Source organism: Setaria viridis, chromosome 9 (genome assembly GCF_005286985.2).
Source record: "Setaria viridis chromosome 9, Setaria_viridis_v4.0, whole genome shotgun sequence".
NCBI lineage: Eukaryota > Viridiplantae > Streptophyta > Magnoliopsida > Poales > Poaceae > Setaria > Setaria viridis.
In genome coordinates this window covers 46,414,435-46,437,257 of record NC_048271.2, presented here as the reverse complement: position 1 = coordinate 46,437,257, position 22,823 = coordinate 46,414,435, and the positions used below count along the sequence as shown (strand labels likewise).

Sequence of the window (22,823 nt, the reverse complement as noted above, 5' to 3'; positions counted from 1 at the left end):
TATAATTTTATATATTGCTGGTATGGTTATATTTTCACATTGATCTTAATATTCATGTTGAACAATGCTTGATTGTGAGCCAAACAAGCTGACTCGACCTTTTGAAACGAATCAAGCCCTAGATTTTCAACATGGAATATCTGAATTGTCCAAATGCTGACGTTGCAGCTTTGCTATCGTGCATGGTAGTGAGTTCCATCAATAACAACAAGAATATTTGCAAATCCAATCCATGTCCCCTCGTAGCGTATTGCCATGACCAGGTCAAAGAGAAGATTTCTCGTCATAGATAGTATCTAGGCAATGCACGTCATTGCTAGAGCGTACAATCATGCTTTTCCTGTATTTTTTTTAACTAGTACATTTTTAGATAGGCATCGTACTCCTTACTAAGGATACGCTCGGTTTAACAATCACATGTAATCAGTTTTTCTCAGCGGTCACGGAAACAACTAGTGGACTTATGGAAGAATCTAAAAATGCAAAAAGTCTGAGATCTCCCAGATTCTCATGGAGATAGAGGAGCTTGGCATGAGTTGTCCTGGTTTTAAAATTTGTGTTTCAGTCCTAGATCATGCAATAGGGCAGCAAATCTTTGTACCGAACAGGTCTCTCGTTCACTGGTCCGGGGTGAGTGGCTAGATATAGTACCCCTTCCGGTACGTGATATCCTGAATGACGATTGCAATCCTGCTATTTGAGTAATGAAGCTCGTGTTCTAAAAAGAACAGGTCAGGGAAACAAGAGCCCAACCAAACACAGAAAACCAACCAGTTTTCATAGGCACCACTCAAAAACGCAGAGCACGTTGGGTGGTGTTGGTGGGTGTGTGTGTGTGTGTGTGTTTTGCCGTGCCGGTTCGGCAGAGTAACCGTCCAGGCCCAGGCTCGGGCCCACCGTGCAAATCCACGCCGGCGGCAGCTGTCAAACGCCAGGTTTATAACTGACTAACCAACCGCATCGCCATTTCGTCTTGTGGGTTTTGGCGCAGCGACCAGGGGGACGAAACCGAGACGAAGGGAAGCAGAAGCAGGCGCGGCGAAGCCGCGAAGAGGTGAGCTCTCGAATCACCCACCCATGGAGTTCGTCCTTCTTCCGCGTGCTTTGCCGTTCGGGTTCCCGATTTCGCCCCCTTCTTCCTCGCGTCATCGAATCACGCAGCGCCAGCGCAGCGTCGTTGGCCGCCGCGTTTGCGTTTCGCAGGAAGGAGTTGCTGGTGTCGGTGGAGCAGTTGCGACCCTACCGCCCGGCGCGTGGACCGTGGAGAAGGCCCCGAGAGAATGGCGGAGCAGGCGCCGGAGCCGGAACCGAGGCAGGCCGACGCCGTCGCCTTCTTCCGCGACTCTCCCCCGCGCGTCATCACTGAGATCTTCCGCCGCCTGCCTGCGAGGTCGGTCCTGCGCCTCCGCTCGGTCTGCACGGTCTTGCGCGACGTCGCGTCCAACCGGGCCCTCCTCGCCGCCGTCCAACTCCTCCACCCGCCGCAGCCGCTCATCTGCTTCCGCCTCAACGCCTGCCCAGACCGCTACATCCAGCTCAGGGACTACTGCGTCGAGGCCCTCGACCTCCACTCCGACACGCTACGCCCCATCTTCCGGTTCACCGACAACGAGTACTACGATTACATCGCGAACGCCGAAGGTGTCGATGCTCTCCCCATCATCGTCACCAGCAAGGACCAAATCCACTACGGCGAGGTGGAGAGCGACGACGGCGGCCACGATCCCCGGCTCATGGTCCACGCCTCCATCAACGGCCTCCTCCTCGTCTCCTTCATCAACATCTGGTACGTCTGCAACCCCGCCACGCGCCAGTGGGCTGCCCTCCCGGACCTCAGAGACTTCGACGTGATTGGGCTCTACGAGCACGTCTCCTCCGGCGAGTACCGTGTGTTGTACCACACAGGCAAAGATGAGGAGGAGGCCTCAACTTGCTACTGCGTTCTCACGGTGGGCGCTCAGGAGGCCAGGAGCATCGGGTGCCCCATCTCGCCGGCGGCGACCGAGGACCTGGGGTTGGACATCGGGCTGGATCCTGCCTCGCTCTCCCCGCCCGTCCAGCTCCGCGGCAGCTTGCACTGGCCGCCGCAGGAGCGCCAAGGACACCACATTCTGGTGTTCGACACAGAGGCCGAGGTGTTCAGCTGGAAGACCGCTCCCAATCCCATTACAAACGGAAGGATGCAACTGCTTGAAATGGATCACAAGCTCGCCATGTCCGTCTCCAAGAACGGCAAGCCAACGCTACAGCTCTGGCGTCTAGAGGATTACAACAACGACATTTGGGTCCAGATACGCCGGATTACAATTCAAGTGCCGCGGATACCAGCTTTGCATAACACAGACTGGTTTCCACGTGTTGTCTCACCAGAAGGGGATGTGCTGATCGAGTGCGAGAACAAGCTGGTATTGCACTGTGACAGGATTGGGAATTTGCTTCAGAAGTTTCAGTTTCGTGAGGAGCCACCGTTGGTTAGGCATACCCTGAAGGAGACTCTTCTTCCTCATGCAATCTTTCTGGCGCCGAAGCCCGATGATGCTATTGAACCGCCATTCTTCCAGGGGCTCTAGTCCATGCTGGTGGTTGCAATTTTTAAACATCTCGGCTATGCATAATACCGCAGTCTCTGTAGATGAAGCTTGAATCAACTAGCTTGACTAAATTTTCAAAGAAAACATCTATATTTTGTTCTGATGCATTTCCTATATGCATGTTTCCTGAAATTTGCGTGTCAAAAGGTTCAGTGCTAAGTTATCCTACTAAAAGACTGATGATGGTAACTGTTTTATCATTATGGTATTCCTCTCCAGAATTCAGGCAACTAATCTAATAGTGCATCTGAAGAACTTCTATGACTTGGGAAATGCTTCTATGTTAGTAGAAATGTGGAACTGAAAGTTTGATACTGAATTTGATCTGGATGTTTTGGCTAAAAACTACATTCTTCCCATTTTTGGGTATGACATCGACTTGATGTAAAATGCAATTGGCTAGGATAAAATCCTACATTCTGTTCAATCCCATGTTGTGCTAGTGTAAAATCCTGAATGGAACAGACCAGAAGCATATCCACTTCTCAGTTAGAGGGATCCACCAAAATTATACACGGGTACAAGCATTGGTAGTAAACCTTATGTCAACTATCAACATGAATATTAGCCTACCCATCCCAGGCTCACTGTAGAGTAATGCCATACCAGACCAGGTTCGCCAACACTTCTCGAATGGAGAGCAAAAAAAAAGAAAATAATCTCATCTGGAATTAATGAAATACGAATACCATTTTCAGAAGTATAAGACACACAGGGATGTAACCCAAAATAACACCAAGTCTACAACAATAGCAAGGACTTGATATAAAAAAATTATATAATGCCTATGGTTTGTTTGTAATAATTGCAGTCCAAAAACCTTAAGAATTTCACATAGAAATTATCCGCAGCATGCATTTTAGCAAAAGGTAGCTCTGTTCCTCAAATTCAGACCTACTAAAACTCCAGAGATATATGCAAGTTTTGACTCGCTGCGGTATTCAGAAGCAGTGCGAAATTCAGCTCCCAACTTCCTCAGGACTTTGCCTCTCTGACATAAACTGTCCAACAATTTCTGGAGGCCTTTTGCACCGTTGACCTTAGTCAAACTTATAGCTGCAGTGAAACACGACTGTATGTAAACAATAAAAATCACAAAACTGATGCTCCTTCCAAACTCAAAATGCATAAATGTATTGATCGATGATATCTAAGATTAGTTTTCTGTCAAATGAGGCAATTCCATTTATGATGATCTTCAGTTCTGACAACATGTCTGATGCACAAATCAACTTTCAAGAACCAATATATCATCAAATCAGTATGAAAAATATACATCAAGCACTACCACTAGTAAATGGTAACTCCTTACACTTGCCAAGTCAACGAGAACCAAATAAAAGTTTTAACGATACATTGATTATGCAAAAAAATCAGCAAGAAGATGATGCCTGACATTTATGAAATTCAGAAGAAGCAAATAGCTGGCACGGGCACCTGAGAGTGCCGCATGACCAAATTGCTCCCAGGCAATGGGTACCATATTCAAGGTCACAAATACATCTACAGTATTACTCCCAGCCATCTGATATTCAAACAATATAAACTCAGCAGTTCCAAGCTTTGAGACACCAGAGAAAAGTACTACAAAATCTTCAAACGTAATACAATTTTTTTCCTAAATTCTGAGTATGAGCCACAGATGTAGGGAAATTTTGATCATTGTCGTTTCACATTCCCCATCCAGTGTCCGGATGACCTGAACATTTCCTTATTATTGTCTGGGACATTGAAACAAAGGGACGTAGATGAGCTTGTAGCTCAGTGGTAGGACATCTAGAGGTGCCACCCAAGACTTGAACCCTGGGTGCTGCACAATAAAAATCCCTCCCGCTGACGCAGTTAGGGTTTGGGAGTTTTTCCGTGGCCAGGAGTCGAAGTCGCTTCCTCTTAATGAAAAATGGTGGGGGCAGCTCCCCCTCGCTTTTTTTTTTAAACAAAGCGACAATACCCGAAGGGCTGGCCCATAGAGCTAATTGGATCGGGCCCATTGTATGCAAGCCCATTTTGTGCAATTGACGAGCCCGACGTACGTACGTCCATCTTTTGTTTGGGCCTTAGTCATCACTATAATGCATTTTGTTGCCCAACATCCCCCGCCATGGCCGATCCCATCTCTCGTCCCTCGCCGATTGACACCCGACGGCGGTGGGCGCGTCGCGGCGGCCGGTGTTTCTGTAGAAACCGGAGAGCATTCTAGAATCCGTTAGCCGCGTGGCGTTTCTTTCCCGTGCAAATCAGTGACGATGGAGTACGGCCGGCCCATTGTCAGGTGGGGAAATAAAGGCCTGGTTCCGGATGCTTATTTTTAGCACCCATCACATCAAATGTTTAGATACTAATTAGAAGTATTAAACGTAGACTATTTACAAAACCCATTACATAAGTGGAGGCTAAACGGCGAGACGAATCTATTAAACCTAATTAGTCCATGATTTGACAATGTGTTGCTACAGTAAACATTTGCTAATGATGGATTAATTAGGCTTAATAGATTCGTCTCGCCGTTTAGCCTCCACTTATGTAATGGGTTTTGTAAATAGTCTACGTTTAATACTTCTAAGTAGTATCTAAACATTCGACGTGACACGTGCTAAAAATAAGCCAAGGGAACCAAACGCACCCAAAAAATCTAGTGAAGGTTTTAAAGTGGGCCTGGCTTCTGTTAACGGCCAGAAACATAGTAGCCCTGCGGATCAGCCAGATAGATACCATGACACAGCCTGATGAGTGATGAATTCGTCACCACTTGAGAAAAAACAAACACTCGCACTCTCCCAGCAACATTCAGGATTCTGAATTTTTTTTGTAGCACAAATCTAATCTCCAGGCTGAAGCTGCAGCTTGCGACCCAATCTATGTGCGTATTGCCATGACCAAGTGAAATTGAAGGTTTCTCATGACAGGTAGTAGTATATACGCAATGCACGTCAACGCTAGAGCGTACAATGATGCATTGCCTATATTTTTTAAAATATAAGTACACATTTTTAGATAGGAACGTAATCCATACTAACGATATGGCTTAAGAATTACAGTACGTGTGATCAGTTTTTCTCAGCGGTCACGGAAATAAGAGCCCAACACTGAAAACCAACCAATTTTTCATGGACACCAGTCAAAAAACGCAGAGCCCGTGGTGGTGTGTGTTGTCGTGCCGATTCGGCTGAGTAACCGTCCAGGGCGCCCAGGCTCGGGCCCACCATCCACGCCGGCGGCAGCTGTCAAACGCCAGGTGTATAACTAACCCCACCTGCATCGCCGTTTCGTCTTGTGGGTTTTGGCGCAGCGGCCAGGGGGAGGAAACCGAAACGGTGGGAGGAACCAGAAGCAGGCGCGGCGGAGCAACGAGAAGAGGTGAGCTCTCGACTCACCCACCCATGGAGTTTCCGCGTGCTTTGGCGATCGGGATCCCGATTTGTCCCCTTCTTCCTCGCGTCTTCGAATCACGCAGCGCAGCGTCGCCGGCCGCCAAACTGACGGGTGACGGTTACCCCACCGCCGCGTTTGCGTTTCGCAGGGACGAGTTGCTGGTGTCGGTGGAGCAGTTGCGACCGACCCAACCACCCGGTACGCGGAGGAGGCCCCGAGGATGGCGGAGCCGGCGGCGCTGGAACCGGAGCCGAGGCAGGCCGACGCCGCCGCCTTCTTCCGCGACTCTCCCCCGCGCGTCATCATTGAGATCTTCCGCCGCCTTCCTGCGAGGTCGATCCTGCGCCTCCGCTCGGTCTGCACGGTCTTGCGCGACGTCACGTCCTACCGTCCCCTCCTCGCCGCCGTCCACCTCCTCCACCCGCCGCAGCCGCTCATCTGCTTCGGCCGCAACGCCTGCCCCGACCGCTACATCCAGCTCAGGGACTACTGCGTCGAGGCCCTCGACCTCCGCTCCGACACGCTACGCCCCATCTTCCGGTTCACCGACAACGAGTACCACAATGACATCGCGAACGACGAAGGTTTCGAACCTCCCCCCATCTTCGTCTTCAGCAAGGACAATATCCACTACGGCGAGATGGACGGCGACGGCGGCGGCCACGATCCCCGGCTCATGGTCCACGCCTCCATCGACGGCCTTCTCCTCGTCTCCTTCATCAACAGCTGGTACGTCTGCAACCCCGCCACGCGCCAGTGGGCTGCCCTCCCGGACCTCAGAGACTGCGACGTGATTGGGCTCTACGAGCACGTCTCCTCCGGCGAGTACCGTGTGCTGTACCACACAGGCAAAGATGATGAGGAGGCATCGACTTGCTACTACGTTCTCACGGTGGGCGCTCAGGAGGCCAGGAGCATCGGGTGCCCCATCTCGCCGGCGGCGACCGAGGACGTGGGGTTGGACATCGGGCTGGATCCTGCCTCGCTCTCCCCGCCCGTCCAGCTCCGCGGCAGCTTGCACTGGCCGCCGCAGGAGCGCCAAGGACACCACATTCTGGTGTTCGACACAGAGGCCGAGGTGTTCAGCTGGAAGACCGCTCCCAATCCCATTACAAACGGAAGGATGCAACTGCTTGAAATGGATCACAAGCTCGCCATGTCCGTCTCCAAGAACGGCAAGCCAACGCTACAGCTCTGGCGTCTAGAGGATTACAGCAACGACATTTGGGTCCAGATACGCCGGATTACAATTCAAGTGCCGCGGATACCAGCTTTGCAGTACATAGACTGGTTTCCACGTGTTGTCTCACCAGAAGGGGATGTGCTGATCGAGTGCGAGAACAAGCTGGTGTTACACTGTGACAGGATTGGGAATTTGCTTCAGAAGTTTCAGTTTCGTGAGGAGACACCGTTGGTTAGGCATACCCTGAAGGAGACCCTTCTTCCTCATGCAATCTTTCTGGCGCCGAAGCCCGATGATGCTATTGAACCGCCATTCTTCCAGGGACTCTAGTCCGTGCTGGTGGTTGCAATTTTTCAACATCTGCGCTATGCATAATACTGCAGTCTCTGTAGATGAAGCTTGAATCAACTAGCTTTCCTTTTCCCACTCTCTGAAGGTAGAATCATGATCAGATATTCACATTCTCTATTCTCTACTACTCAATGTTGAATGTTTGCTTAACTCTTGGTGATGAATGTAAAAGACTGGGGGGGTACTGCTGTTGAGTAGGCTGGCTGTAGAGCATATTTGTTGTTTTCCATTGACCTTGACTAAATTTTCAAAGAGACCATCTATGTTGTTCCGGTGCATTTCCTATGAGCATGTTTCCTGAAATTTGCGTGTGAAAATGTTCAGTGCCACGGGCACAGTCATACTCCTGCTAAAAGGCTGATGATGGTAAATGATGTACCATTCTGTTTCTCCTTTCCAGAATTCAGTCAATTAATTTAAAAATGCATCTGAAGAACTTCTATGACTTGGTAAATGCTTCTCTTAGTAGAGCTATGAAACTGAAAGTTTGATCCTGCATTTGATCTGGCTGTTTTGGCTCATAACTGTATTTTGTTCCCATTTTTCAATATGTCCATTGACTTGATCCAAAATGCAATTGGCTGTGATAAAATCCGACAAAGTGGTCAAACCCAAGTTGTGCTAGTGACGTGATAAAATCCTGAATGGAACACAGCAGCTCCACTTCTCAGTTGAGGGATCCACCAAATTCCAGAGGTGCAAACACTGGTAGCGAACCATATGTCAACTATTAACATGAATCTTAACCAAACCATCCTAGGTTCACTGTAGAGTAATGCTATACCAGACCAGGTTCGGCACCTGAACCTTCTCACCGTCAAAGCCATGTAACAGAGGAGTACTTGATATCGAGTTGCATGATACGTAACTGATGAAAATGCTCCAGCTAAAACGCCATCGGTAATGTTTGTTATCAGAAAAATCACTTGCCAAGGTAAGCGAAATCGGGTTTGTGGGAGCGAACCATTCATTCCTGAATGAAGAGCCAAAAGAAGAAGTAATCTCATCTGGAGACAATGAAACCAGAACATCAGTTTTTTCAGAAGTATAGGACATACATAGATGTAAAAATAACACCAGGTCAGCAACAGTGTCAAGGGCTTGACATGGAACAAGCTATATAATGCCTATGGTTTGTTTGTAATAATTGCAGTAAAAAACATGAAAAAGAATTTAACATGGAAATTACCCACAGCATGCAGTTTAGTAAAAGGTGGCACTGTTCCTCAATTCCAGACCTACTGAGACTCTTAGGGATATATTCAACTTTTGACTGGCTGCGGTATTCAGAAGCAATACGAAATTCAGCTCCCAACTTCCTCAGGACTTTGCGCCTCTGAAATAAACTTTCCAACAATTTCCGGAGGCCTTTTGTACTGTTTACCTTAGTCAAACTTATCGCGACAGTGAAAACATGACTATGTAAACAAAAAAAAAATCATAAAGCTGATGATCCTTCCAAACTAAACGAAATGCATGTGTATTGATCGATGCAATCTAAAATTACTGTCAAAGGAGGTTATTCCACCCATGACGATGTTCAGTTCTTTTTTTCTTTTTTTGAAGGATAACGATGTTCAGTTCGGAAATGTTTTACGCTTAGCAAGTCCAAGAGAACCGAATGAAAGTTTTAACAGTATATTTATTCTGCAAAAGATCAGCAAGAAGATGAATGCCTGACATTTATGAAATTCATAAGAATCAAATAGCTGACAATGATACCTGAGAGTGCCACATGACCAAATTGCTCCCAGGCAATGGGTACCATATCGAAGGTCACAAATGCATCTACAACATTACTCCCAACCATTTGGTATTGATCAATTTATGAATTCAGCAGTTCCAACTTTGAGACGCCAGAGAAAAAAGTACTTCAAAATCTTCAAACATAATACGACACTGTTTCCCTAAATTCTGAATATGTCCCACAGATGTAGGAAAATTTTGATGAACACGAATATTTTCATTTCCAATATTATAGCATTCCCCATTCAATAGTCCCTATGACCTGAAAAATTCCTTATTGTTGGTCTGGGACACTGAGACAAAGGGATTCCAGATGGGCTGGCCCATAGACCTAATTGGGCCAGGCCCATCGTACGTAAGTCCATTCTGTGTAATTGGACTAGGCCCATCGTACGTAAGTCCATTTTGTGTCGAGCCTTCGTCATCACAATCAGGCTCCGTTTGGACGTAGATATTGGAGGATTTGGTATTGAATTGGGTTCAATACCAAAGCAGATTAGTACTGGAAATGGTTCACAATACCAAATCTATTGTTTGAATGTTAATAAAATTACAACTTGGAATCGAACCAGTTGATAAATATCGATTCATGTTTGGGTGTGTATGCGGTGAAATTGGAATTGACTTATCTTCTCCATCTCTCCAACCAGCTGAGCAGGAAGGGGAGCAGCCGTGCGCAGGCCCCCGCCGCTGGCCGGCGCTCCACCCAGCCCTGCGCGCACATCCGCCGTGCGGCTCGGTGCGGAAGGAAAAAGAGAAGGGAGTCGCGGTCGTGAGGAAGAGGAGGGGGATGCGGCCACAGCCCGCGAGGGAGAGGTGGAAGGGACGCCGGCTGCGAGGAAGAAGAGGAGGAGGGCAGGAGGCCACAGCCGCGAGGAAGAGGAGGGGGCCACGGACGCGAGGATCCCTAACCTTGGCGCCGGACGAGAGAGAAGATCGATGGGGAATCTCCAGCGCCGGCTGCCGACGGTGAAGTTCTGGCGATGGAGGTTGGGGCGGAGTTTGCGGCGATGCGTATCTGTGGCGGAGGTTGGGCGACGAAGAACGGAAGAAGAAGAGCAAGCCAATTCATCCCAATACGGAGGGGTGAGGCTCGGTTTCGAGGAAGCGTTGTTTTAAGCTCTAATTGGATTCCATAGTATTGGTTCTTAATACCAATTCTCAATTCCGTAAACATCCGAACAACGATATTTGTTAGTATCCAATTTCAATTCTTAATTATGAGCTCCAATACTAACATACAAACGGGGTGTACGCATTTTTCCTGGCAACATGAAGGATAAAGCAAGATGCTCATGAATTTCGTGTCAATAATAATTCTTATCCTCAGGGACAGAATGATACTATCTTCAGCACATGCCTTGGGAATTACTATGCCTTGCTTGTGCAAAAAAAAAATGTGGCATCGGCCCAGGAGCCTACTGATAAAAGCCTTCCTTCCCTTCAGTCCCACGGAAAAAAGCTGGAGAAACGTAGCATTCACCGCACACTTGATCGGGATTCTGCGTCTTTGCCTCCGCGAAGCTAAGTCCCCACGTGATCCTATTACCAACCTGACAGCAGAATACTTCACATCATCACATGCCATCGCAAGATTGTCAGCCAGTCCCCTTAGCTGTTGCCTGGGCAGCATCAGGTAATTCAGAAAACTGAAAACTGGATGGAATATATGTTTAGGCAGCTCGGCAGGTTAAGCTTCTGTCAGTCTGGAATAATGGAGCGGCCTCGGCTAAAGGATAATACCTGCCTTTGCCTCCACGCACGAAGTCGCCATGTGCGCCCATCGGTTGCTTTATTCCTGGACATTCCGAACGAAAACGCAACCAGCCTTTCCAGCCCAATCATCAGCAGGTGGGCGAGCATGATTGTATTCAAGCTTGCAAATTGCCATGTTAACACAGGAAGAAGTCAATCGCTTTTGTTCAGAGCCCAACAGTTCAATCACCCTCGCCAAGTAGGCGGAGTAAACGCTGCGGCTGCGACTGCGAACGAGGCATCACATGGATGGAGCTCCGTACTCGCAAATACAGTTGGCGACGAGGAACTGAATTTCTTCTCTCCTTTTCTGATGTGAAGGAACTGAAATTGTGTACGAGGCCAAGTAGCCAACACCCAACAAGTCAAGTCACGGCCGAGTTATAGATAGATGGGCTCATCAGCTAAATGGATAAGGCTGTTTGTTCTCTGGAATTGATCATACCCGTATGACAATCATGGGTCCACCAAAACCCGTGTTTTTGGTTTGTGCAGGCTCTGAAAAACTAGCTCACATCCGTGTCTTCCCGTTTGCCGAAGACAGGGCTCTATCGAAACAGGACACGCGTGTACGTGTCACGATTGCAACTCCGGGGCGACAGGTACACCGCTGTCGTGGCCAGCTGTTGTGCAGTAGCAGCGCCATGCCGTGCTTCACTTTGAGTATTCTCGATCTCGATCATGTCTCATCCGTCACGACTCCGGAGAGCAAGGGAAAGAACATGCAAAAATCGCGGCGGCACACACATCAGGCCGGGCGCGGACAATTCAGCACGTCGCGGCAAGCGAGGAAGGAGGGCGCAGCGCCCGCGCCGCGACGACGGGCAGGGACACGAGGCCCCGGCCGCGGCGCGAGCTCGCCGGGACGTGTCAGCGCGCTACGGCTCAGGGTCGTCGCCTCGTCTCGGCGGGCTGGGCAGTGGGCCCTACCGACCGTGCTCACAGGCTGGCGCCGCCCGCCCGCGCGCGTCATCGCCGGCCGGCAGGCGGCAGCGAGGTGTCAGGAGCGGTGGGGCTGCTCTGGCAGCGACACGGGGTGGCCTGCTCGCCTGCCCGCCAACGGCTAAAACGTGGAGACCGAGGCTGCGCGGACCGACGCCACCGACGAACTCGCTGCCTCGTGCCACGGTTGGCCAGGGCGCCGTCATTTCACTGCAGCGCTCGCATCCTCGCACGCACGACGCGCCCCCGTAAACCCGACGTGAAGACGGACAAATCTCAGGCTGGATCCGGGATGTCAGCACTCGGCAGGTTCAGCTCGCCACAGGCGGACGGGATGTCTTAAAAAAAACCTTGAAACGGCAACGTTATCCCGACGTGAGCGTTCGACCGGCTTGAAGTCAACGGTCCACGGGAAGATAGCTGGGATATCGTTTTCTAGGGTAAGGCCAGATGGTTAGCAAGAGAAATGATTTATGATTGCAACGCTGTTGATTATTTTTCCTTTTTTTTCTTTGGTCAGAAATGATTGTGATGATCATAGTTGCTTCGTCATTATAGTAAGCACTTCGTTTTCCCATGGGCCATGGCATGTGTTAGTTTACTATTGTCGAATCAAGATCGTCATTTCCTCATTCCTCGAAAGAAAAAACGAGATCGGCATATGCTCAACTTGAACATCCGGTGTTGGTAATTTTTATTTGTAAACAGCCTCATGTGTAGTACTTCCCTTTCTAACAAAAACCATAAGAATGAGGAAGTGATTTTTTTTTCCAAATATTTGCCATTTTGTAACCAGTGCATGCATGCTGAGGTGTTCCATTTTTTCTAATATAAAATTATAAAGTGCCAACAACTTAAATAACGTTCATGTGTGGAGAAAAGAAGATAGTGTGTAGGGACAAAATACGAAATGATTTTTGCATGCAAAGTGTCAATACTCATAAACAAATATACTTTAACTGGTGTAAGAAGTATTTGGAAAGGGAGGTTGGTATGCCTAAATTTTAAGCTATTTTAAGAGTTTTCAACTCGAGGTGGATCAAAACACGATCGCTATTAATTTTTATTATCAACTGATCTTTTTGGTTATCATTTTGTGTTATATGATATTTTTTAAATATATGCTACAACACTGTTCGTTTTGTTGTGATCATGATCATGGCACGTTCTACCCACCTATGTTGGAATGGAAATTGGAATAAGAATTATTATAGCACGGTCGAGAACTTATTATTCAAATTCTTTCTTCCACTTATAATTTCAAATTCTATAGACATTTGGATAGGTGCGGGAACTAGAAATAGGATAGACGTAATGCAGATTTTCGTCAAACATGGCTGGCTATGTTCTCATAATCTTAGCACTCGGTTGTTTTTGTATTCGTATATTTTGTTGCTTTTTTAGAGATTAAGCATGAGTGGTTAAGGGCAAAATTCACGCAAAGGCTAAAATAATTCCTTTTTCTAAAATAGTAGGAATTCTTTTGAACTAGAACATATGATACAACATTCGACACCTTGCCCAATCAATTCACAACGAATTAAAAGCTATACAGATTAAAAAATATGCTGAATAAAAGCGGAACCCATTTAAAAACCCACAAAAATATCGCGCGAAATCGAAATTTTGTTGCCCAGTAGGCACGACTTTAAAGCAAACGAGCACATAAAAACAGGAAAGGCGAATTGGTAAAACCAGAAATGAGGTGAGTTCCCCAAATCGATCGAATACCGTGGCTGGTGAAGTTTTGAACTTTTTTTTTAATATCCGTTTCTTGCTTGCTCCTCCTCTGCTGCTGCTGCACAACCGGACCAGACCAGTTGCTTCCTCCGAGTCCCCTTGCATGTGGTTAGCTTACTATTGTTGAATCGAGATCTCCATGTGCTAAAGCTTGAACCTCCCTGATAATTATTTTTAAATCAATGCCCTCATGTGCTCTACTTTTGATTTTTATCTTTTAGGACTTGCGTTGTAAAAATAATCGGTGCGGATTGAACTTCGAATGCACGATTACACGGACAAAACGCGACAGTATTAAAGTCTACAATAATATGTAAACTTCATTTCTTTCTTCAATTACTTTGAATTATCGGTACAACATATGATGGGATATTGTGCAGTACTGTACTTCCCCAATTGCCACACTATGAATTAAATCTATACAAATCGAGAAGAAAATTATTGAATCGAAGTGAACAGCATTTCGAAACCCCACGAGAAATATCATGCGAATTCGAAATTTCGTTACCGATTGGCACGAAACAACAAACACCACGGGGAAGGCGGAAAGAGAGGGAAGCAGCACCGGCGGTAAAACAAAAAAAAGTTGGGTTCGCCGTCCTCTTCCGCTGCCGCCCAGCCGATCCGCCAGCTGCCTCCTCCCCTCCGTGCCCTCCCCCACTCCGCTCCCTTCTCAAAGTCCAGAGAGGAAAAAGGGCGAGAGGCCGGGAGATAAACCGCAAATCCCCGAAATCGCAGCAGGCAGCAGCACCGCAGCAGCCGCCACCGTCACGCCACCGCGCCGAGAGAGAAAAGCCGAGCCGGTAGCAGGCGAGGGGAGGGGACGGACGAAAGGGGGAAATCGCCTGCCTGCGTGCCGCGGTGGGTTGGTGGGTGCCGCCTCCGGCCTCCGCATCCTGCTGCTCTGTTCCCCAGCCCACCCCCATTTACCTCGCCTGGCCTCGCATGGATTCCGGCTCGCTTCGCCCCCACTCCACGCGCCGATCCGCCGCCACCTGCCAGGAGAGCGCGGCGCGATCCAATTGAGGTTCAGGAGGCGGGGGTGCCTGCCTTGCTGCCTGCGTGCTCCCTTCTGTTTGGGTCCAGCCTCGCCGTGCGGCCGCTGGACGCCATCGCGCAACTGCACGGGCGTCTTGGCCTCTTGGGGCCGGTCGAAGCAGCAGCCGCCACGCGGGCGACCCGGCGCGAGGAAGCGGTGGCCGAGCCGGTGGAGCGCGATGCTGTGGGTGGCGCGCCTGTCCGGCTTCTTCTCCGCCGCCATGGTGATGGTGGTGCTGTCACCGTCGCTCCAGTCCTTCCCGCCCGCCGAGGCTATCCGGTCCTCGCAGTTCGACGGCAGCGTCCGCTTCCCGGGCCAGATCGCGGGGGGCGCCAGGGGGATCGCCTTCCGCCGCGCCCCGTCCTTCCGCAATGCAGCCGACTGCGGCGGCGGCGGCAAGGGCAACGGCACCGCCGCCAATGTCTGCGACCCCTCGCTCGTCCACATCGCGATTACGCTCGATGAGGAGTACCTCAGGGGCTCCGTCGCAGCGGTCCACTCGGTGGTGCAGCACGCCAGGTGCCCCGAGAGCGTCTTCTTCCACTTCCTCGTCTCCGACCCGGGCCTCGGGGACCTCGTCCGCGCCGTCTTCCCGCAGCTCCGCTTCAAGGTCTACTACTTCGACCCCGACCGCGTCCGGGGGCTCATCTCCACGTCGGTGCGGCAGGCGCTGGAGCAGCCGCTCAACTATGCGCGCAACTACCTCGCCGACCTCCTCGAGCCCTGCGTGCGCCGCGTCATCTACCTCGACTCCGACCTCGTCCTCGTCGACGACGTCGCCAAGCTCTGGCGCACCGACCTCGGCGGCCGCACCGTCGGCGCGCCCGAGTACTGCCACGCCAACTTTACCAAGTACTTCACCGGCCGGTTCTGGTCGGACCAGCGGTTCGCCGGCACGTTCGCGGGGCGGCGGCCGTGCTACTTCAACACGGGGGTCATGGTGCTCGACCTCGAGCGGTGGCGGCAAGCGGGCTACACGCAGCGCATCGAGCGGTGGATGGAGATACAGAAGTCGCCGCCGGGCCGCATCTACGAGCTTGGGTCGCTGCCGCCCTTCCTGCTGGTGTTCGCGGGGCACGTGGCGCCGATCGAGCACCGGTGGAACCAGCACGGCCTCGGCGGCGACAATGTCCTGGGCAGCTGCCGCGACCTCCACCCTGGGCCGGTGAGCCTCCTGCATTGGTCCGGCTCTGGCAAGCCGTGGGCGCGGCTCGGCGCCGGGCGGCCGTGCCCGCTCGACGCGCTCTGGGCGCCCTTCGATCTGTACGGCCCCGCCGGCGCCGGCGCCGCCGAGGAGTCCCGGTAATCGCAACACTTGAAAAAAGAAAGATTCTTTTCCTTCTTTGGCCGACCCGTACAAATTCTGAGCTTCTAATTCTTGGTTTCCATTACCTGTTCAAACTATATGTTTTTTCATCCCTTTTTCTTCTTCTTCTTCTTTTTTCAGTTGGGTTCGATTAAATGTTTTGTGCTAGATTGTTCATGTTTGTTCTTATTAGTGGTCTCTTCTCCCACTTCTTTTTGATCGTTTTGTTACTAAAAACAGAGGTCATTTGTATCCTACTCTACAGAGCTGCAGTTCTTGCAGCCTCAACACCACCATAAATAAAAGCACAGAGAAATAGACTTTGCACTTTGCTGCATTTGTTCTTCCATCTCTCATTCATCCCTCCCCCCTCACCCTCTGCTGTTCGGTGTCTTCTCATTCACTCTTGCAATCAATCCAACCAATCAACCCGTCCATCTCAACGAAGAGTCAGTCAGTCCAATGCAGCACCTGCACAACCCTTAATGCCTGCCACTGGACTCGAAGGATACCACCACCACTCCCACCATGGACCGGTTCCTTGGACCATCAATGGCCGAGTCACCGTCAGTCGCTCACAAACATGAGTAACTTGGAATCCTCTCCTTTGTGGCCGTGCACGAACTGACTGACACTAACAACCATTTCGCCCGCGCTTAAGCACTCGCCGAAGATAAGCAGAGGGGATTGCAGTTAAGTGTTAACTAAGCTCGCGGGGATTAAAGCAGGCGGAAATGGCTGGTGTGGGGACTCGGTGGCTGCAAGCAACACGGGACTTGTGAGCTACCGCCCAAGACCGCCTCTCTTTTCGGGGGTCCTCACCCTTTTCCTCCGGTGGGGCCTCTCGCCACTCCCGCTCGCCATCCTCGCCGCTTTATTCTTTTGCAAAATCATTATTGTGCTGCTGCCGCTGCCCTCTCCTCTCCCCTCTTGACCTCTCATCGCCATATAACTCCATCAAGGATTTTATTTTTTTACTTTTCTTTTAGTCTCCTCCTTTTCTTTTCTCCAAGCTTGCACCTCACCTTCCCTCGCCAAGAACCTTTTGTTTTTCTGATCATCTCACTTTCCTTGCCAGCTCCCACTTAGCATCTACTTGTCGCCCTCCGCTCAATGCGTGCAGCCAATATTTTGTGAACAATGTGGGTGGAAAAGAAACATTTCGTGTCACTAGGCGCATGGTATCGTTCGTGCGGGACAGTCGCTGGCGATAGGGCCCCGCCGGCGGTGAGGTGGTAAAGGGACACCGGTCTCGCTCGGTGCTCGCCACACGCGTCGGTTTCTTCCCCCGCCAGGGCGCCAGGCACACAGTTCAGCTTCTTCAGCTATGCTCGGTCGATTTGATTTGGCTGACGGTGACGGCCTAACCGACGGGGAGGCTTTGAACCTTTAGCCATTAGCCCCAGCTAATCAGCTGCTTACATGTGAGATTCGTGTTGTGTGAGAGCTCAGAACTCTACTCTGCACGCCGTGCGGTCGAATTATTGTTATTTTTTTATTTCGACGTTCCATTCTGGACAGATACATGGTTGATTTCACTCGTAACGCTAAAGCCTCGCAAATGATCTGATTGCCTTTCTGTACCTCGGAATTCTGGTGCACCTAATGTCCTTATCAGCTATAATCGATTTTCTTTATGACGTATTGATTATCTGAAGTTCATTTTGAACTGTCCACAGTGTCGATCACTTGTGATGGTGGAAAGAAAGGCACTCTTTGGTTCCTTCACTCTTCTAGACAACTGCTAGCTTTCACCAGCTACTGAAATCAGTATTTGTTTAACTGGGGTGGCTGCCGATGTGAGCATTTGGCTATCATTCCTAGTCTCTGTCTCATCTGCAAAGCAATGCCAAACCATGTATTTTGTCGCCAGAAGCTTTACCTTTTTTATGCCCTGCCTCCAGCAAAACCTTGTTCGTTTCTTCTCCTGGTATGGTAGAAAGGCGAAACGCTAGGGCCTTTCTGGAACCCCTATAGCTAGCATACACTTGCTGTCCCGCTGCTGCATTTGGACTACCAGTGCCGTATCGCAATGCTCTATTAGTCATCTCTCATGAGATCGAGAGCGACCTTGAGGTTGAGGGGGTGGTCCTCGGCGATGCGACGGCATCTCATGAGACGCCGCGGGGTTCTGGTGGGGGTTCACGCGCGCTCCTCCAGCGCCTCCTGGCGTCGGTTGGCATGTCAGCGTCGCTGAGCCCGGCACGACCGCCCGCCCGCCCGCCGCGAGGGAAATCCGCCCGGCAGGGGCAGGGGCGAGCCCCGTGCCCGTGCGCGCGCCTGCCTCTTTTTTTTTTGCTGCGCTGCTCCTACCGGCTCTCCGGTTACAAGTATCTAGACGTCGAGGTGGGATCGACGGCGCGCGTGGGCTTTAAAGAACGGAGTTTTCTGGATGGCCGCTGGCACCCGGTGCACGCGCGCGCACGCACCGATGGTAGGTGAGACGAGAGACAGCGGAAGAGGCTCCTCTGCAGTGGAAGCGGCGGCGAGAGACGAGGCGGGAAAAAAATTCTGTGGGGGACGGTCCCAAACCGAGCGCCGTGAGGACCTCTCCTCGGATGGTCGACGCGTGGGCATTACAACACATCTGACGTATTGGCACGGACGGGAGGCGGAAACCGTTGCGTGCGTCTCGCGAGGAGGATTTCGTTTGGGCTTTCGGTGGCGCAGCGTGTCCTTGGGCCACTGGCGCGACGTGCCGCGGCGGCGTACGACGGGGCCTGCTTAAACAGTGACGTACGGTGGGGCTGCCTTGCCTATATGCCTGAGAAAGACGGCGTATGGACCCCCTGAAAGTATGGTCCTTGGATTGTTGACCCTTATATGCGATCATATCGTGCATGTTGCGCCCCGAGCGAGAGGGATTCCTAGGGTGGGGATAAGATTACAATACTGTTGCTTTGTATTCTATGGCCTGAGTTCAGTCGAGTTGAGTTTTTTTTTTAAAAAAAGGAATAATTCTGTTTGGGGAGCTTACCTACTTCCATAAGCTAGCTTATCTCAGACGATGTCACGCTGATGGGAGCTTCTCGTCTCAAACATGCCGATGGATGGCACGTGTGCACTGCCTCAGATGGAATGATGGAACAAGCCTTGTTGCTCGTTGCACGGTTAAGGGATTGGTCAATGTTCAGGCACTATTCCGGCTCCACATAGTATGTAGCTTGAGTTACACGCTGAAGAGTATCTCTGTGAACGATGCTGGAAGGACGTGAACTGTTGTAACAGCGAAGGTCGTGCATCGGTGGATGGCGTGGCGGCATATGTTCAGCCAATCAGTAGGGAGTTTGAATGGAATCAAAGAACATACGAACAGCTAGCCCCCAATATCCCATGTGATGGTCGAGCTCTATTATGAGATCTTGCTGTGCGCAAGCCATTTCTCCCCTGTCCTTGTGACCAACCCCTTGCCGTTGCGTCCAACCAGGAATTTTTTTTTTGCTACAGTAAATAGGTCCTATATTTGTTCTTTGGTAGTCATATCCCCGACGCAGTAACTCTGCATACTCCTTTATTTGTCCATGGGCTCCCCAATGTGTGATCCACGTGTGCCGATGTGCGAGCTTTATTTGCTGTCCCTGGCGTCCACGAACCATCCAGTTCTCTGCCTCAGAAGATCGAACCCAACCCACCGACATCACCCCTTGCCAAACTTTCCGTGCTCCAATGATTCCAGCCACGAGATTTTATGATGAGAATCTACTAGGCCATATCGCATCTCTCAGTTTAGTACCCCCTGCCATTCTCAGGTCACCCCGAACCTGACCGGAACTCGATCGGACAGGAACATCTTCCTGCTCAGGCAGACGTGTATGATGACGACGATATCTAGCTCTGCCCCCCACATGCGAGTGCGCGGCCGCTCATGCCCTGATCGATTATGGCATGGACCGCTGCTAGATCACAGTTCACAGATGCATGCCAAGCTAGGACGCTGCTGCTATAATACACCACATGATCTGCAATTCTGCATCTTCCTTTGCAGAATGATGCTGCAAGACAACATTGAGCATTTGGCTACCCTTCGAAGTAGAGACGTCCTGGTCTCTCTAGTCTACAAGTACATCTGAACCTGAGCAGGACGGTCCTGACGTCCCGTGTCCGGTCGAGCTGTCTCCGCTAATGTCGAATGGGAAGCTCTGACCTCCCTCGGAGTCTCGGTCTCTCCCTTCTTGCCTCGCCACAGCCTGCAATGGACCACGGGCCACGGCCACCAACCGTCAGCTACTCAGCTGAGCATTTTGCTCTCGGATAGGGCGCTGCGAGGACCAATGCAAGGAGTGCCAAGGACAGAGTGGCGCCGTGCGGCTGCGTCGTCCCTAGTGCCTCTGAAAAGGGGGTCTCGAAGTCGCGTGCGGCGGTAGCGAGCACAGGGCGCGGACCAGGCTGTTGCGAACATTGACGGCTTGACGCCAGCCAGCTTATCCGAGGCTGGCTGTGGCGATGGCCGCGTCGAGCTGCGTCCTCTTCCCGATCTCACCTGTACTGCACATGCACGGCCTCGCTGTGCACGCTACAGTCTCTCTCGCGCTTGATGGAAACCCCTGCAGGGATTTTGACGGAAGCAATGTACTTATAGCAAGGATCAAGCAGTCCAATTTCAGCTCATTGCCGTCCTGATCCCGGGAGAAAATCCCTTGTTATAAATGAGATTTTGTTTGATGCAGCATTGCGTCGAGCTCGTCGGGCCCTCTCTGCTGTTTGTATTTGTACGGCAGGGTCGGTGTCGTAGGGGGACCATGTACGTGATACGTGTATATACGGCCTCTCTGCCTTAGCTGGCGTCTCTTCAGGCTATACGATTCATGGAAGAAGATGGGATCGATGCGTGCTACGACTACGAGATATTTCTTTCGTCGTCGGAGCAAGTAGATCGATCAAGGCCACCACCTACTACATCCTGGGAAGGGAAACCATTAATACGAGGCGCTGGAATTCGGTATGCGTGTCAACACCAACGCGGGGTCGTAGCTAGGGTCGCATCCGTTCTCTCACTGCTTTGGGGTTGCGATCAGGAGGATGATCTAGAGGGGAGCCGGGGAGGAGGGTGGGCAGGATTGTTGGGGGTCCCATTTGGCCATTTCCTGATAGTGCCCATCTCGTACGGCCTTTGGTCCTTTTTAGACTCTCTTTGAGCCGTGCATGCGGTGATCAACGGGCAACGGCTTGGCGATCTTGTGTGTTCGGAACCGTTGATCGTTACATCTGACGGCTTTACATTCTTATTATGGTTTTCTGTTTGCAGTTTGCTCATTTCACATTCACATTTACTTAAATGGAGCTGCGCAGTGAGGTTTGTGAACCAGCCTAATTTGGTTGCTCGATACCATTCTTAAAAAAGGTACGTGACTCGCCACGGCCCCATTCATGCACCGCACATTTCACACTCGTGCAAACGAATCGTCGTCGTTCGAGGTGGACGACGCCGACGGGCGACGGCTAGCGAGCCACCTACAACCTACTTCATCAGTCGCAGGCTCGCAGCTAACTAGGGTGCACGTCAGCATGTCACGCCACGTACCGACACCAACCAGTTTCAAAATGGTTGCCACGTTCATGTCACTCACTGACCTGACCCGGCCCCTAATAATCGGCCGGCCTGGTTCGTCCCTGCCTCCGGCCACACGCGTAAGGACATGGATGCCGCTCGCGCAGGCGGCCATTGCAGGAGTAAGCGTACACCAATGACATCACGGGAAAAAGCTACCGGTACTATATAGTATAGCGGCGCGTAACGGAGCATCGAAGAAGTCGAAGCCGATCGAAGCCGTCGCGTGGAACTGCTCCCGCAGCGACGGATCAACAGCGCCGTCCCGGCTAATAGTGATAGAGCCGAGCCGCGGGCACAGCTGAAGCTAGCGATTGTTTATCGATCTCGCAACAGCAACGGGGCAACCGACACACGACGCCCCCCCGGCCGGCGACTCGGTGGAGGGAGGGCGTGTTTGGAAACTAGCACGGGGCCGCGGAGGACACGTACGCGCGATCTGCGTCGTGGCGTCAGTTGCGCATTTCTAACAGCCGAGCCGGGCCTCTGGGACTGTTCGCTTCAGCTTATAAGCCGGCTAAAAAGTTGAAACGGCTGATTTGTTGTGAGAGGAAAATACTGTTTGGTGGCTGATAAGCCGGCTGAATAAGCTGAAGCGAACAAGCCCTTTTGTCGGCGCGACGCACCGACGGGCGGGCGTGGCGGATCCGATCCAAGGAGGCAGGAGAAAAAGGTGCCGGACGGCGCCAGGTAGGGCACCCCGAGAGCTGCTGCTGTGGAGTGAGGCTGACCAGTTTCTCGAGGCCGCCTACCAGCGACCGCCTGCATCGCGGATTCTGAGTTTTTAAGGCTTCGGGCGTCCGGCAGTTTAATTAACCCTCCGTGTGCTGTTTTTAGCTGAGACGAAGAAATGAAAGCATGAACGTTACATGGATCCTCGGCATTTACCGCTGCTACCCGTCCTCGAGTTGCTGAGTTCGTTGGATCCGAATTGTAGGTTGACTGGTCAAATTGCTCTAGTTGAAGCGGACATAAGCACGTGTTCGTCGGAGGTTTGCTGCTACCTGCTGCGCAATGCGCAACTGAGCAAGGAGCGCACCACTTTGCAGGAGGATGAAGCTGTGCGCCTTAGGCCTCGTTCGGCAGCTCACGAACGGTTCCAGGCTAGTAATCAGTGGATCCGATTCTTTCACTCCTTCCAGGTTAGGAATGAATTCAGGGGTGAGGAGATAGGGTTCCAATTCGGATAAAAAGTGTGGGAGGATTCCAATTCAAACCTATTTTCCTTCCAAACCGGACAAAAAGGATAA

General features: G+C 51.0%; 3 protein-coding genes and 2 long non-coding RNA genes across 5 annotated transcripts; 3 read left to right on the top strand and 2 right to left on the bottom strand.

The window, feature by feature from the left end:
• The first annotated feature begins 752 nt into the window (after nt 1–752).
• Nucleotides 753–3,007, top strand: LOC140221369 (F-box protein At5g49610-like). Its single transcript, XM_072290909.1, has one exon. It carries the CDS (start codon nt 1,281–1,283, stop codon nt 2,568–2,570), a length of 1,290 nt encoding a protein of 429 aa, XP_072147010.1. The 5' UTR covers nt 753–1,280; the 3' UTR covers nt 2,571–3,007.
• A 2,497-nt stretch (nt 3,008–5,504) lies between these two features.
• Nucleotides 5,505–7,476, top strand: LOC117836685 (uncharacterized). Its single transcript, XM_034716153.2, has 2 exons — nt 5,505–5,948; nt 6,112–7,476. Exon 2 carries the CDS (start codon nt 6,184–6,186, stop codon nt 7,474–7,476), a length of 1,293 nt encoding a protein of 430 aa, XP_034572044.1. The 5' UTR covers nt 5,505–5,948; nt 6,112–6,183.
• LOC117836687 (uncharacterized) lies at nt 7,085–10,430 on the bottom strand. The gene is made up of 2 exons (XR_004636143.2): nt 9,220–10,430; nt 7,085–8,504 (listed from the first exon to the last, which is right to left on the bottom strand). It is a non-coding gene; the product is annotated as an uncharacterized lncRNA (long non-coding RNA).
• Nucleotides 10,431–10,523: 93 nt separating this feature from the next.
• On the bottom strand, nt 10,524–11,937 carry LOC117836686 (uncharacterized). The gene is made up of 2 exons (XR_004636142.2): nt 10,987–11,937; nt 10,524–10,865 (listed from the first exon to the last, which is right to left on the bottom strand). It is a non-coding gene; the product is annotated as an uncharacterized lncRNA (long non-coding RNA).
• A 2,314-nt stretch (nt 11,938–14,251) lies between these two features.
• LOC117840489 (probable galacturonosyltransferase-like 7) lies at nt 14,252–16,352 on the top strand. The gene has a single exon (XM_034720996.2). The coding sequence runs from the start codon at nt 14,898–14,900 to the stop codon at nt 16,023–16,025; it is 1,128 nt and encodes a 375-aa protein (XP_034576887.1). The 5' UTR covers nt 14,252–14,897; the 3' UTR covers nt 16,026–16,352.
• Nucleotides 16,353–22,823: the final 6,471 nt, after the last annotated feature.

Excerpts from the sequence above, each read along its gene's own strand:
- LOC140221369 (XM_072290909.1), top strand. The coding sequence starts at position 1,281 with ATGGCGGAGCAGGCGCCGGAGCCGGAACCGAGGCAGGCCGACGCCGTC.
- LOC117836685 (XM_034716153.2), top strand. The coding sequence starts at position 6,184 with ATGGCGGAGCCGGCGGCGCTGGAACCGGAGCCGAGGCAGGCCGACGCC.
- LOC117840489 (XM_034720996.2), top strand. The coding sequence starts at position 14,898 with ATGCTGTGGGTGGCGCGCCTGTCCGGCTTCTTCTCCGCCGCCATGGTG.